This window comes from Rana temporaria, chromosome 2 (assembly GCF_905171775.1).
Source record: "Rana temporaria chromosome 2, aRanTem1.1, whole genome shotgun sequence".
In the NCBI taxonomy this organism is placed as follows: domain Eukaryota; kingdom Metazoa; phylum Chordata; class Amphibia; order Anura; family Ranidae; genus Rana; species Rana temporaria.
In genome coordinates this window covers 140,086,185-140,098,926 of record NC_053490.1, presented here as the reverse complement: position 1 = coordinate 140,098,926, position 12,742 = coordinate 140,086,185, and the positions used below count along the sequence as shown (strand labels likewise).

The 12,742-nt window shown below is 41.5% G+C and overlaps 1 protein-coding gene across 5 annotated transcripts in view; it reads right to left on the bottom strand.

Annotated features, from left to right (window-relative positions):
* Positions 1 to 290: 290 nt before the first annotated feature.
* The window catches only part of FMNL3 (formin like 3), a 157,682-nt gene continuing 145,230 nt past the window's right edge, over positions 291 to 12,742 (bottom strand). For 2 of the 5 annotated variants that reach the window (XM_040341210.1, XM_040341214.1), the window contains 9 exons: positions 10,683 to 10,751; positions 10,509 to 10,589; positions 10,271 to 10,400; positions 9,416 to 9,576; positions 6,518 to 6,619; positions 4,585 to 4,677; positions 3,203 to 3,326; positions 2,900 to 3,009; positions 291 to 636 (listed from right to left, as the gene is read on the bottom strand). In XM_040341210.1, the coding sequence (XP_040197144.1) occupies positions 2,918 to 3,009; positions 3,203 to 3,326; positions 4,585 to 4,677; positions 6,518 to 6,619; positions 9,416 to 9,576; positions 10,271 to 10,400; positions 10,509 to 10,589; positions 10,683 to 10,751 (852 nt within the window). In that variant the 3' untranslated portion in view covers positions 291 to 636; positions 2,900 to 2,917. Of the gene's footprint in view, positions 637 to 2,132; positions 2,182 to 2,889; positions 3,010 to 3,202; positions 3,327 to 4,584; positions 4,678 to 6,517; positions 6,620 to 9,415; positions 9,577 to 10,270; positions 10,401 to 10,508; positions 10,590 to 10,682; positions 10,752 to 12,742 lie in introns of all 5 variants that reach the window. The other 3 variants (XR_005747407.1, XM_040341211.1, XM_040341213.1) reach the window with 3 other exon arrangements.

Genomic DNA, 12,742 nt, shown 5'->3' with positions numbered 1-12,742 from the left:
CATAAACCATCATCAATTTCTGCACTCATTTCATTATATATGCAATTTCTCTACAACTTTCTGAATCAAACTCAAAGATTTGACACATTTTCTTTTTCTTCCCCGCTATGATCAGGATAAAAGTAAATAAAATATGTAAAAATGCTCTTGCTATATTAACCTTGCCAAAGCCAGAAGGCATACATTTAACATTACCAGCCCGTTCCACCACAAAGGCTTCAGTCTTTACATCACATTAGTGTTCAATCTACCCAACTGCATAAAAAAAAACTTTTAACACTTACAAGGCACTTTTTTCGCCCAGAGCAGCCAATATTGGTCGGGCAACCTTACAAAAAAAAATATTTACAATTTCAACAGTAAAAACTTAAGAAAATATAAATAGTAAAAGAAAAATAGTTCTATAATACTGTAGCAATAAGGCACTTTTTCTTCTATTTTGTGAAGTGTCCCGGCTTCTTCATTTCCCTTAACATGTGGAGCACAGTCATCTGCTGAATGTTTTAAGTTCATCTACTCCAAGGAGTAACATACACAGCAAGGCCTGATCTGGCTCATGGAACTGGATGTGCTAGCTCCGCCTCCAGGCATGCCGCAGAACTGCATCTGCACGTCTGAAGGGCTGATTACGGAGATCTGAAAGGATAAAACAAGTGCTTTGTCAGATAATGTGCACTGAGGACAAGAGAGTTCTGTGGCTGAAGCAGGCAAAGGCACTGTACACATGAGACTGGAAGCTTTGTAGAGGTGAGAGTCAGTGGTGAAAAAGGAATACCATTAGTTGCACATATAATAGCTATTGACAACTCCTAAGGCATTGAGCCTGTCTGTAGAGGAACACATTTTCTGAAGGTTTCTTCGAAGATAAACTCAACTTCATATGTATGGCAAAGTTAAAATTGTTAGAACACAAAACAACTTTGTAAATGGTGTACATTACTGGTCTCATAGTTTTCTGCTTGCAGAGACTGCTGACATATCCATTATGTTGGATAGGAAATGAAGATACATGGAATGCCATTCTTAACTAGCTTCATTGTGCTCAGAACTGCATGTGGTCCTACAACGCTTGCTTAGGAGTAAATTTCATAAAAATGTGCTTTGTATTCCTGTCTTTTAGGCACAGTCCGCTATGAAGGTAGAGCTGATGGTAAGTTCAGAACTCACACTGGTACTGAGTACAGATAGTAATGGACATAACTACTGCCATACTTTGCAAAGCCAGTGATAGTTCACAGTTATCCACCATTGGATACACCATAGACCATTGGAATTTCAGCCGGTTCAGCAGGAACCAGGTGAGATTTGAACCATTAATAGGTTAGCTGAATGTACCGAGTTGATTGATCGATCAACTTGGGTACAACCAGCCTACCAGATTCTCTTGTGATTATCGCAAGCGGATGCTATAGCGCCGAGGGATAATCACCGTCTTCTCCCACTTACGCCCCCCCCTAGAAGACAAGTACGGATTCACCTGTCAGCACTCGTGGTTGCAAGAAATTAGTATCGTGTATGGCCACCTTCCTTAGCCTTAACTATCACTTATAAGATGTGTATGCCCCAATGAACCTCAAAGAAGGGCCCAAACCAAGTTAATAAAATGAAAGCCTTTACGTTAGGGTGGCAGACAATCATTGGTCTGTACTGCAAATTAGCAAAAAATGACTATCCTTATAGGTCAAAATGGACCCATCAAAGAGTTAGAAACTTTCTAGATACTACTATGTGGGTCTTCAAACTGTGGCCCTCCAGTTGTTCAGGAACTACAATTCCCGTCATGTCTGTGAATGTCAGTGTTTTACAACTCATGGGACGTGTAGTTCCGCAACAGCTAGAGGGCCGTAGTTTGAGGATCCCTGTACTAGATACTAGACCTTGCAAAAGTCCCTGCATTGTACAATGTTGTCCTTGTTTCTAGTCGTTCCTAGTAGTAACATGTTCTCTTTTCTTTGAGCTCAACAGCATTATCTGTCTATAGGTTCAGATCTTAATTCTGTGTGTGGGCTCGTATCAACAGGCACAGAATTGTCAGTCACTTAAAGCAAATAGGAGACAAACTTGGCACAAGGCAGAAGCAGCATAGCCAGCAATAGCTGTTATACAGGAAGATCAGCTGTCCCTCTTCTTACCCTCTGCAAGAAAATAGGAAACTAAAGATGGATCTTCCTGGTAGCTAATCTGAGAGATAAAATAGAAAGGAAGGAAGGTATATAACTAGGAAAATGAAAACTAAAGAGAAGTATATAAAGAGCAGCACTCTACCCCATATGGAGATAAAAGAAGCGCTCTACCATATAACTTCCTCTCCACACAAGTTCCTATGGAGGTCACATTGCTCTCTCCAGTGGTTACAAATAAACAGCAGGAGTGCAGGACAGGCAATATTCCACACAAGCACAGCTAGCGAGGGAGATGGCTTGAGAATGACAATTATGGCCGGTCTCAGTTGTTTCCATACTCTGGGACCACTAAAGCTTTTCCCCATTACCTGGGTAAGGGCACAGCTGACGGTTAGGAAGCTTAGAAGGCCATGTTCTATATGGAGCCAATATATAAAAACATATTTTTTTTACATAAAATTGGTATTAATAATACAGGGGTTCATGATCTTCCCCAATAATGAGGTCTACAATCTGATAGCTTTGTCACCAAAAAATTGATAAAAAAATGGCACAAACCTTCTCCCTATACACTGTGCTTTGTGTGAATATTGAATGCACCGACAGAAGAGTATGTAGAAGTCGCATGCAGTCAGGTGCATCTCAGGGGATTAGTAATTATGACTACAAGGTTAAAGTGCAAGGCCTGGGCATGCATTCCAGTGTTCTTCATGGACAGGCCATCCATGGCCAGACAAGGAAGGTCACAATGCATGCAGAAGTATACCTTTACATACTTTTTAAAGGCATTGGGCTTAACAGTTTGAATCCTCAAATAGGGATGTATCACAGAAGAAGCGAGAGCCTCTCTTGGCTGTTCTGGCTGTGAAGGGGACACTCTTCAGGACTGCAGCCATCAATGCAGGTTGGGGAAACAGAGAAATACATACATGGTCAAATAAGGCAAACTGAAAAGGAGAGGTTCAGCAGCCCCCATTAGTGAGGGCTATATACATTGGGGCAAGAAGGAGGAAGACAATTTTAGAGAGATAACTGTAAGGAAACATTCAATTAACTTGCTTGTTAACTAAAACTCCCACCTGTTATTATGTCCTCAATGGTTCCATCCTTCCCTTCATAGACCGGTCGATGGTCCTTGGCTTGCCGCCGCCGCAGCTCTGCTATCAGATCGTGTTGCTGACGTTTATTTTTCGGCGCTGGAGACTAGAGAAATAAAAATGATGTGCAAAATATTAGATCCATTTCCTTCTTCATTCAGTAAACTTTACTCTCTGAAAAAGGAATACATTCATATCAACCAATATTCCTTATTTTAATCACATGAAAAAATCCAGATATTTCCTGTGGAAAGATCTAAACAGTACAGTCCAAACGTTCCAAACAGAAGGCCAGTTTATTGCTCCATGGACTTTAGGAGGACCAGACTGTGACCAGTGGGATTAGAAAATGGTGTCAGTGGAAGCAATAGAGCCCCATCTTTGGTGCCATGGGAAGAATAGTGCCTGATCTTTGGTATCAGTGTGAGGAATTCTCCCTCATTGTTAGGGTCAGTGGGATGAATAGTGCCCCATCACTGGTGTCAGTGGAAGGAATAGTGCCCCATCACTGGTGTCAGTGGAAGGAATAGTGTCCCATCACTGGTGTCAGTGGGAGGAATAGTGCCCCATCACTGGTGTCAGTTGAAAGAATAGTGCTCCATCACTGGTGTCAGTGGGAGGAACCTACATGCCAAATATGAATGAAGCCTTATATCGCACCACGTTTAAGATGCACTGGGTGTGCAATATGCTGTGGGTATCAATATAATCTTAGCATACCACAGTGCCAATGCGAAGAGAGTTGAAGTGTGTTTTTGAAAAGTAGTACATGCAATACTTTTTGTACGATCCAGTGCGATTTCAGCTCATTCAAATTAATGGACTGAAATCGCATCCGCTACGCATACTGCATTTTTGTGTGATTCAAGTGTGAACCGATCCGTGGCGTTTTTAAACCTTTATGTTGTAAGTTCTCACAAGCAGGGTCCTCCTAACCCTCTTGTCATTGTATTGTAACTGTTCTGCCTCCCTTTAATTTATAAAGGTGCTGAGCAAACTGTTGCCGCTGTATCAACCCCTCTACACTAAAAATACACAATCACAGTCTAATATATTCAGGGGCACTACCAATCACGACTGCAAATAAAACCTCTTACCCAGGTCTTTTCTTTCCCTGTGCTTTGACACCTTTCATCACAGGCCCAAGCATTGTTTTGTTCTGATTCAACTAGTCTGCATTCTGGGCTGTACATTGGTAGTACAACATGACTACAGATCAGAATTGAGAACAACTAGGAAGGCATCACTTCATAAATCTGTCCTTCTGATAGCAGAAGCAATTATGGTGCTTGCATTTCAGCGTGCAGGACCATTTGTGCCACAGTCCATGGTGCTTAGAGGCACTTCAGTCATGCAGACCATACCTTAGGGTCCATCTTCTTTGCTTCTTGTGCCAATAACTTCTCTCGCATAACCTCCTCCTGCTTCTTGCGCATCTCATTCTCAAGTTCAGCTTCCTATTTTGTTAAACAGCACAAATCAGGCCTGTTGTTATCAGTTTCATGGGACAGTCATATTACTCTAATCCATAAATGAATAGACTTTATAAAGAAAACACACTAAAGGTAATTATTATATATATGGACTATGTGACTTCACCACTGGGAGAGGTGCTATTGGTGGTTGGGTGGTTTAAAAGCTTGTTCAATTGTCAGCGTTCGTGTCTTGAGAAAGATGAACTGTGATCCATTAAAACCTTGAGGCTGGGTTCACACCATTGCGAATTGGATGTGGTTTTCTCTGCATCCAATTTGCAATAGCAGGAGATTTTGACCGGCTCTCTATGATTTCGGGTTCACATATCTCCGCAGCATGTCCGGAGAGTTTTGCAGAAAAATACTGTGCGTCTTTTGGTCTGTTTCTGGTCCGAATTCTGCCCAAATTCGGGCTGAAATTCGACCTGAAACAGTGAACCAGCATGCATCAGACCCCTGCTGTGAGCCGTATGCGGCTCATATGTGAACCGAGCCCGAAACAATAAATGTTACACTTTTATTTGGTGCAAAGATGCCTGCGTGGGTGTCTATCTATTATATATATATATATATATATATATATATATATATATATATATATATATATATATATATATATATATATAGAGATAGATAGATAGATAGATAGATAGATAGATAGATAGATAGAGATAGAGAGATATTTCTCTCTCTCTCTCTCTATATATTTATTAGGGTTGTGTCGATATACTTGTAAAAATGTTCCGATACCCACAACCGATACTTCTGCAGTGTGATTTGAGCCATACAAAACGAATGGGCTCATATCGCACTGCAAAGAATGATTTGAACAGGAATGTAATGACTCTTGTCTGAATCGCATGAGGTTTCCTGCACTGCTCCTGTGTGAACCCAGGCTTGTCATAGCGATTTCAGCCTGAGTTCACACAGGAGCAGTCCATTAAACCACATGAAATTCGGACAGGAATCGCACAGCATTCCTGTTCAAATCACATTCGATTCTTTGCAGTGTGATTTGAGCCCATCCATTTTGTATGGGCTCTAATCGCACCACAAACGGTAACTGTACTCGGTATTGGAGAGCACTTGACCAAAAGTATTGGTACTAAATACTCGCCAGTAAAAAAAAACTGGTTGATGCAACTATATATATATATATATATATATATATATATATATATATATATATATACATACATACATACATACATACATACACACACACACACATATATACACACACACACACACACACACAATATATATATGTAATATATATACAAATAAAAGACATAGGAGAGAGAACAAAATATGGAGAGCGATTTGATTCTTAATCAAGGATGCTTTGCACAAAATTAAATGTTGGTCTGAAGTTATCAACCATCCTCTTTGTGTTTATGATAAAGATCATTTACTGCATTTATGATTTATGCAAACACAATTCATTACACATAAGTATGACCCGCTCAGACAGCTCTTCATTTAGATGCCTACATGGAGCATGTGATTATGATAGCACTCCAGTAGGGCGACAAAGCCAAGATGTTTCTGAGGCAAATGGATCAAAGGGCAGTTTTCATGGGTTAACATATCCACAAGGATCCATCTCTCCTTGCTGCAATCCAACTTAATGGACAAGAAGCGCGTTATTCGGTCACTAGGTAAGTGGCCACACCCTAACCAAGAACCTTTTCCTGTTGGAACAATGGCAGGAAAGAGCCTGTCTTCTTTACTCAAAAGACACTTAAAAACTACACAGGTGCTTTTAAAGTGCCAAGTAAAGGCGCATGTCAGTATGTGACACAGGGTTCAGCATGTATACCTTATATGATTTGATGAAACGAGCGAATACTGGAAAGAACACGGAGGGCGGCGTTGTCTTTGGACTTTCTCCAAAGTAAAGCACCACAGCTGCGTATGCTTCCTGCGAAGAAAAAAAAAAGAGAGATCTGGAGATACTGCTCCCTTCTAAAGGCTTATAGAACTTCACAAGTCTACATTTCCTGCAGGCACAGTAAAGGGAAGGGTGGGAGGGAGGAATCACAGTGGGATGGATGGCTAAAAATACCCAGACAGAACATTCAAATAAGGCAGGAAAAAACAACTGATAGAGGCAAACAATACACGCAACTGAAAAAAAAGTTTTGTCACAAGCTAAGAAAGCAAGTTGAATGCCTGTATAGACCAGCTTATAGCTTATTCACTATGGTTATAGCTGCATCACTGAAGAAGGGAAATCATCTGGAATGCTGCCACTGAGTATTATATACGTCCACTAACCTTTCAAACTGAACTCTTGGGGCACAAACACTTTCCAATATAAATACTGTATTTATTGGCGTAGAACACTCACTTTTTTACCCTGAAAATAGAGGGTAAACTGTACCTGCGTGTTATACGCAGGGGGCTGTGGAATTTATTTTTCCGACACATCATTGGGCTGCACATGGTTGGGGCCTAGTGGGACCAAGAAACTACAGGAGGGGGCAGATACAAGACCAGTCACTGTGCACAAAGAAAAAAAGAGAGCAGCGGTAACTGGTCTTTATTACAGGACACTCCTGCACAGAGGAAAAGTGCAGGAAATTTGCTTGCTGGCTTACTGCACATGTGCAGAGGAAATAATCAACAATACCCATTGCTCTTGTATTTAGACACATTTTGTTTTATTTGGATTTTAGCTTTGCAGTGATATTAAAGCTTTAATTTTTTTTTATTATTATTAAAATAATAAACATGTTCTATTTACCTGCTCTGTGCAATGCTCTGATTCTCTGGCTCCTCCTCTATGTCGAATGGCACTAAAGAAAGCTGCTGTCTATAGGGGCACTCGTGTAGGCTCACTTCTGAGCTGCCCTGACCGCAGCTATAGACACAGACAATGCGGCTTACCCCCTTCCCCACCACAGGATTTGATTGACAGCAGTGGGAACCAATCGTGATCAGGCTCAGGTAAGTATAAATGATGGCTGGGGGAACCTGCAGCACAGACGGTTTTTGTACCTTAATGCATAGAATGCATTAAGGTAAAAAACCCTTAACGTGGTTCTTAAGTCAGAAGTTATTTTTTTTATCTTAGTGCATTCTATGCATTAAGACAAAAAAACTTCTGTGTGCAGAATAATAGACCCATGTTGATCCAGCAATTTTATACGAGGGTCTCAGCTGTTCGACACTCTCCCTCCTTATTGGCTGAGACAGCAGTGGGGCTCCATTGGCTCCCGCTGCTTTCAAGCAAAGTTACTGAGCGAGGGGGTGGGGCCAAGCTGCAGCTCCATGTCTGAATGGACACACAGAGCAGACGCTTGGCTGCCCCCATAGCAAGCTGCTTGCTGTGGAGGGAGGAGCCAGGAGCGCCTCCAAGGAACCTGAGAAGAGGAGTATCTGGGCTGTTCTGTGGAAAACCACTGCATAGCGGAAACAAGTATAACATTTTTATTATATTTAAACTAAAGCGCTACACACTACTCCCTTCAATCTCTTTCCTATGTACAGGTTCCTAGCCCTACTAATACTGTAAGGTGCAAAATGCATGGGATTTGTACAGGGAGCACAGTTGATAGATTTTTTTAAGACATTTATAGTTAGTTCTGCTTACTACAGGACAGTTCTTTTGGTGACATATACAGGAATACCTTAAAAGTATATGTAATCCCCATCAATAAACTTAATTTTTTTGCTACATTTTGGTCTGTTAAATATACAATCCAAAGCATTTTTTTAGATCTGTTCAATAGGTGCAAAAATAGGTAAAATCCTTTTCTCTGAAGTTCATTGACGGACACAGCTCCTTTAATCTTGACCTTAGGGTTATATGCCTTCTATCAGGAGAGGACCATCACCTGATAGAAGGCGCATAACCCTAAGGTCGAAATTAAAGGAGCTGTGTCAGTCAATGAACGAAAGATAAAACCTGTTAATGGTGTCAGAAATCCTGTGCTGCCCTATGTTTATCTCAAGCAGTGTGTTATCAGCCCACCTCTGCACTACAGAACACTTATGTCTATGTTACAGAGATGAAGAAAGTGGGAGGGATTCTGTAGAGACTTCCTATCTCCCTAACATACTTCTAGTTTGACCATGTTACTCATCCGTAGATACAATAAAGATCTTTGATAGGCCTCTGTCTAAGGAACATGCGCAAAAATCAGCGCTGGAGGCACCCACGTGCACCCAGCATAAGAGAGCATTGTCATGCTAGGACAAAAAGTGCATTACTGGCAGCATCACCAGGTGAAAATAGAGGGAAAAACACCAGAAACAAAACAAAATAGGCTCGGTTCACACTGCCACGATCTGAAAGTGACGCGACTTTGCCAGGCATCTTATGTGCAACTTTGAAGCAACTTCAGGGAATATCTGGGTAATCTTCCTGTAATGTCAGATCCAAATCGCATCAATTAAGATGAGGATACAACTTGGAGGCAACGTCCATTAAAGTGGGCACAAGTCGGATAGAAGTCGCCTTGAAGTAGTACAGGAACCTTTTCTAAAGTTGGAGAGACTTCAGTAGTGCCAATTAAAACGGCTCCCATTGACTAACATTGGATTTCACATTTCATACGACTTGGGGTCTCACAAGTCGGATCCAAAGTTGCGGCCGTGTTAACCGAGCCCAATATTGGATGCACGTTAATTCTTTTATAATCCGTATATACCTGGATTAAAGGTTAGTTAATATTAGCTTTTAGCACAGTCACAATGCCTTGGATGTACTAACCTCTGCTGTTTTGGCATCCTTCTGAATCTTGTCCAGTTTTCCTTCATTTCCACTCACAAAGTTCCTGAGGACACTATTGTCATGATGACTGCTCTCCTTGCGAATTAAGTCCATTCCTTTCCCAAGCTCCTTTACATCCATAAGGACGTTTTCAAGAGACACTGGACAAAGCAGAAATAAGACAATATTTGCTGTGTGTATTTCAGATGGGGAGATATACCCTCACTTCATGTACAAGTAACAATATCTGTGTTAGAGACTGAAGGAGTTATTTGGACAAGACATAAGGGGAAACATCATAGGTGTGCGCAGCCTGTTGCATTAGGGTGTGCACCCCAAAGCAATAGGGCAATGAACAGTGTCAGTAGCGCAGTGGACGATGTTAAAAGGGCAGAGACTGGTGTCATATATTCAGTTTTTTTTACAATATTATTTTATTTTTTACATTTTTTTTTTTGGGAGCCCCATGGGGGCCTAGGTGAAATATAAGGGGTCAAAACCGACCCCTGATGTCTCACTTTTGAGACAGTGATTCCATAGTTACTTTCTCTGCAGCCAAGTAGCAGAGGGAATTTGCCCAGCACAGGGTCATTAGGGTGTGCCCAGGCACACCTGGCACACCCTGTGCGCACGCCTATGGGAAACATATCAATTGAGGACACAGCTCTATGAGCTTGACAGAAGAAGTTCTAAACTTTTCCCTTTTAACCAAAAATAAATGTTTTGTGTGGAACGGGTTTTAAAAAACATAACTGTACTGAGAGGCAAAACACACACCAATAGAAAACAGCTTTGTAGCCAGACTAATGAAAGAAGATTTCTGATTAGTTGAATTGGACTGTTGCATGTTCTTACCTGCTGCTGCCTTCTCCACAAAATGAAGCTCATTGTAGAATGTGGCCACCTCAGGATACTTCTCCTTGCCAATCAAGGCAATGTAGTTAAGCAAGGTCATCTTCCTGTCGGTTGACTTTGTGTCTTGCAGCTGGATCCGATGGTGAATTGTAGTGCAGAAGAGAAATACATTATAGTTATAGCCCTAGCTCTGAGGGTAAAGACAAACGTGCCCTACCAGTCAGCCATTCCAACATACCAAGTCTAAGCTCTGTAGTTTGAACCCATAGACCGATCCCCTCTTGCTGCTGTTCATGTAGTTACCCAAGGCAAGAATTACCTAAAATAGGGAAAAAATATATTTCCAAATGAAAATGGCTCACATGCATTGATGTTTATCAGTTTACTTGGGTCTTCTCAAATCCTCACTCACCTCCAGCATTTGTTTCAGCTTTGGAGAAGATTTGACTGAAGCAGAAGCTGCAATCACTGCGTTCAGTTGCTAGGAAGAGGAAGTTACATGTCAGAAAGTACAATCTCGTCATTATTTCTTTAACAGGTAAAATGTTACTTCAGAAACAGCAATGGCAACATAAAACAGGAGTGAATCCCAAAATCATATTTATAATATACTGTCATCTGAAGGCCTCTATTCATTATTGCTTTTAATTTGCTTCTTAGCCAGTTCAGGATGTTGACCATACCTCATATGTCATACTATAAGGAGCTGTTATAGCATTTCAAACAGGTATTTCTGAGCTGTGTTTTTTTTTTTTTGCACGGTTTTTTACTGTAAGCAAACATTGATACAATGTATATAGGAAAACAATGTTTTGGGCCCCTTTTTACACACGAGGACCGTATGTCCGCTTTTTCATCCATTTTTCATCCATCCGTTTATGGATGAAAAAGGGACATACATTGATCCATATGAGATAGCGGGTATCAGCGGATGAACATCCACTGACACCCAATCTCATCAGTGTCTGCAATCCTCCGATTCTGCAGACGGAGAAAAATCCTATTTTTCCATCCGTCTGCAGAGCGGTGAACATGGACAGGCGGTCCGTGTTCACCCGATCCCCCCCATAGGGGAGAGCGGAGATCTGACAGGGCGGTCCCTGCACAGTGTGCGGGGACCGCCCTGTCATCTGCCGGCTCAGCAGGGATCCGCGGCGCGATCCCCGCTAAGCAAGGGGAGGTTCACAGGGCGGATCATCACGGATCCGTTTCGTGTGAAAAGGCCCTTAGACTGCAATTAGACTGGATTACTGACAAGCTGCTGTAAGAAATAACAAATGGATACATAGATATAGTAGATAAATAACATCCCTAAAGATATAAAACAAACACATACACAACCCTGTGTTTAAAATAAGTACATAAGAAAACTCAGAATAAATGGTCTATATTGATCTATAACTATAAGAACTGTAATAAATCTCCCCCCTTGAGTTCAAAATAAGTATATAATAACAACTGATACTCTATAACAGGGGTCTCCAAACTGCGGCCCGAGGGCCAGATGCGGCCCTTTGCTAACCTTTATCCAGGCCTTGGGGCACTATTTCTCCCATTGACACCAACAATGGGGCACTATTTCTTCCACCAATACCAATGACGGGATACTAGTCCTCCTCCTAATAGTGGCAATACTCCTCCTCTTTGACCACCAACCCTGAGGCCATATTTATTCTCACTGATGCCAGGCCCGTGACATTTTTGCCCCTGCTGGCCACACTCTCCGTCCCTCCTAAAGTCTGAAGGACAATAAACTGTCCCTTTTGTTTGAAACGTTTGGAGACCCCTGCTCTATTACAATAATGCTATTGCAAAATAAATAAAATACATCCACCCTGTATGAATGTAAAGTGTTCGATGATTGGACAAGGTGGAGTGTGTGATGTCACTGCCCCACCTTTTTTGGCTTGTCCAGTCAGAGAACACTTCACATTTATTTACTTTTAATATTAATAGTCACAAGTGAAGATATAAATATACACAATATCGCACAAAAGTTAATACACCCCTCACATTTTTGTAAATATGTTATTATACCTTTTCATGTGATAACACTGAAGAAAGGACACTTTGCTACAATGTAAAGTAGTGAGTGTACAGCTTGTATAACAGTGCAAATTTGCTGTCCCCTTAAAATAACTCAACACACAGCCATTAATGTCTAAACCGCTGGCAACAAAAGTGAGTACACCCCTAAGTGAAAATGTCCAAATTGGGCCCAATCGGCTATTTTCCCTCCCCGTTGTCACGTGACTCATTAGTGTTACAAGGTCTCAGGTGTGAATGGGGAGCAGGTGTGTTATATTTGGCATTATCGCTCTCACTCTCTCATACTGGTCACTGGAAGATGGCCTAGGCTATAAGAAGATTGCCAAGACCCTGAAACTGAGCTGCAGCACGGTGGCCAAGATCATACAGCGGTTTAACAGGACAGGTTCCACTTAGAACAGGCCTCGCCATGGTCAACCAAAG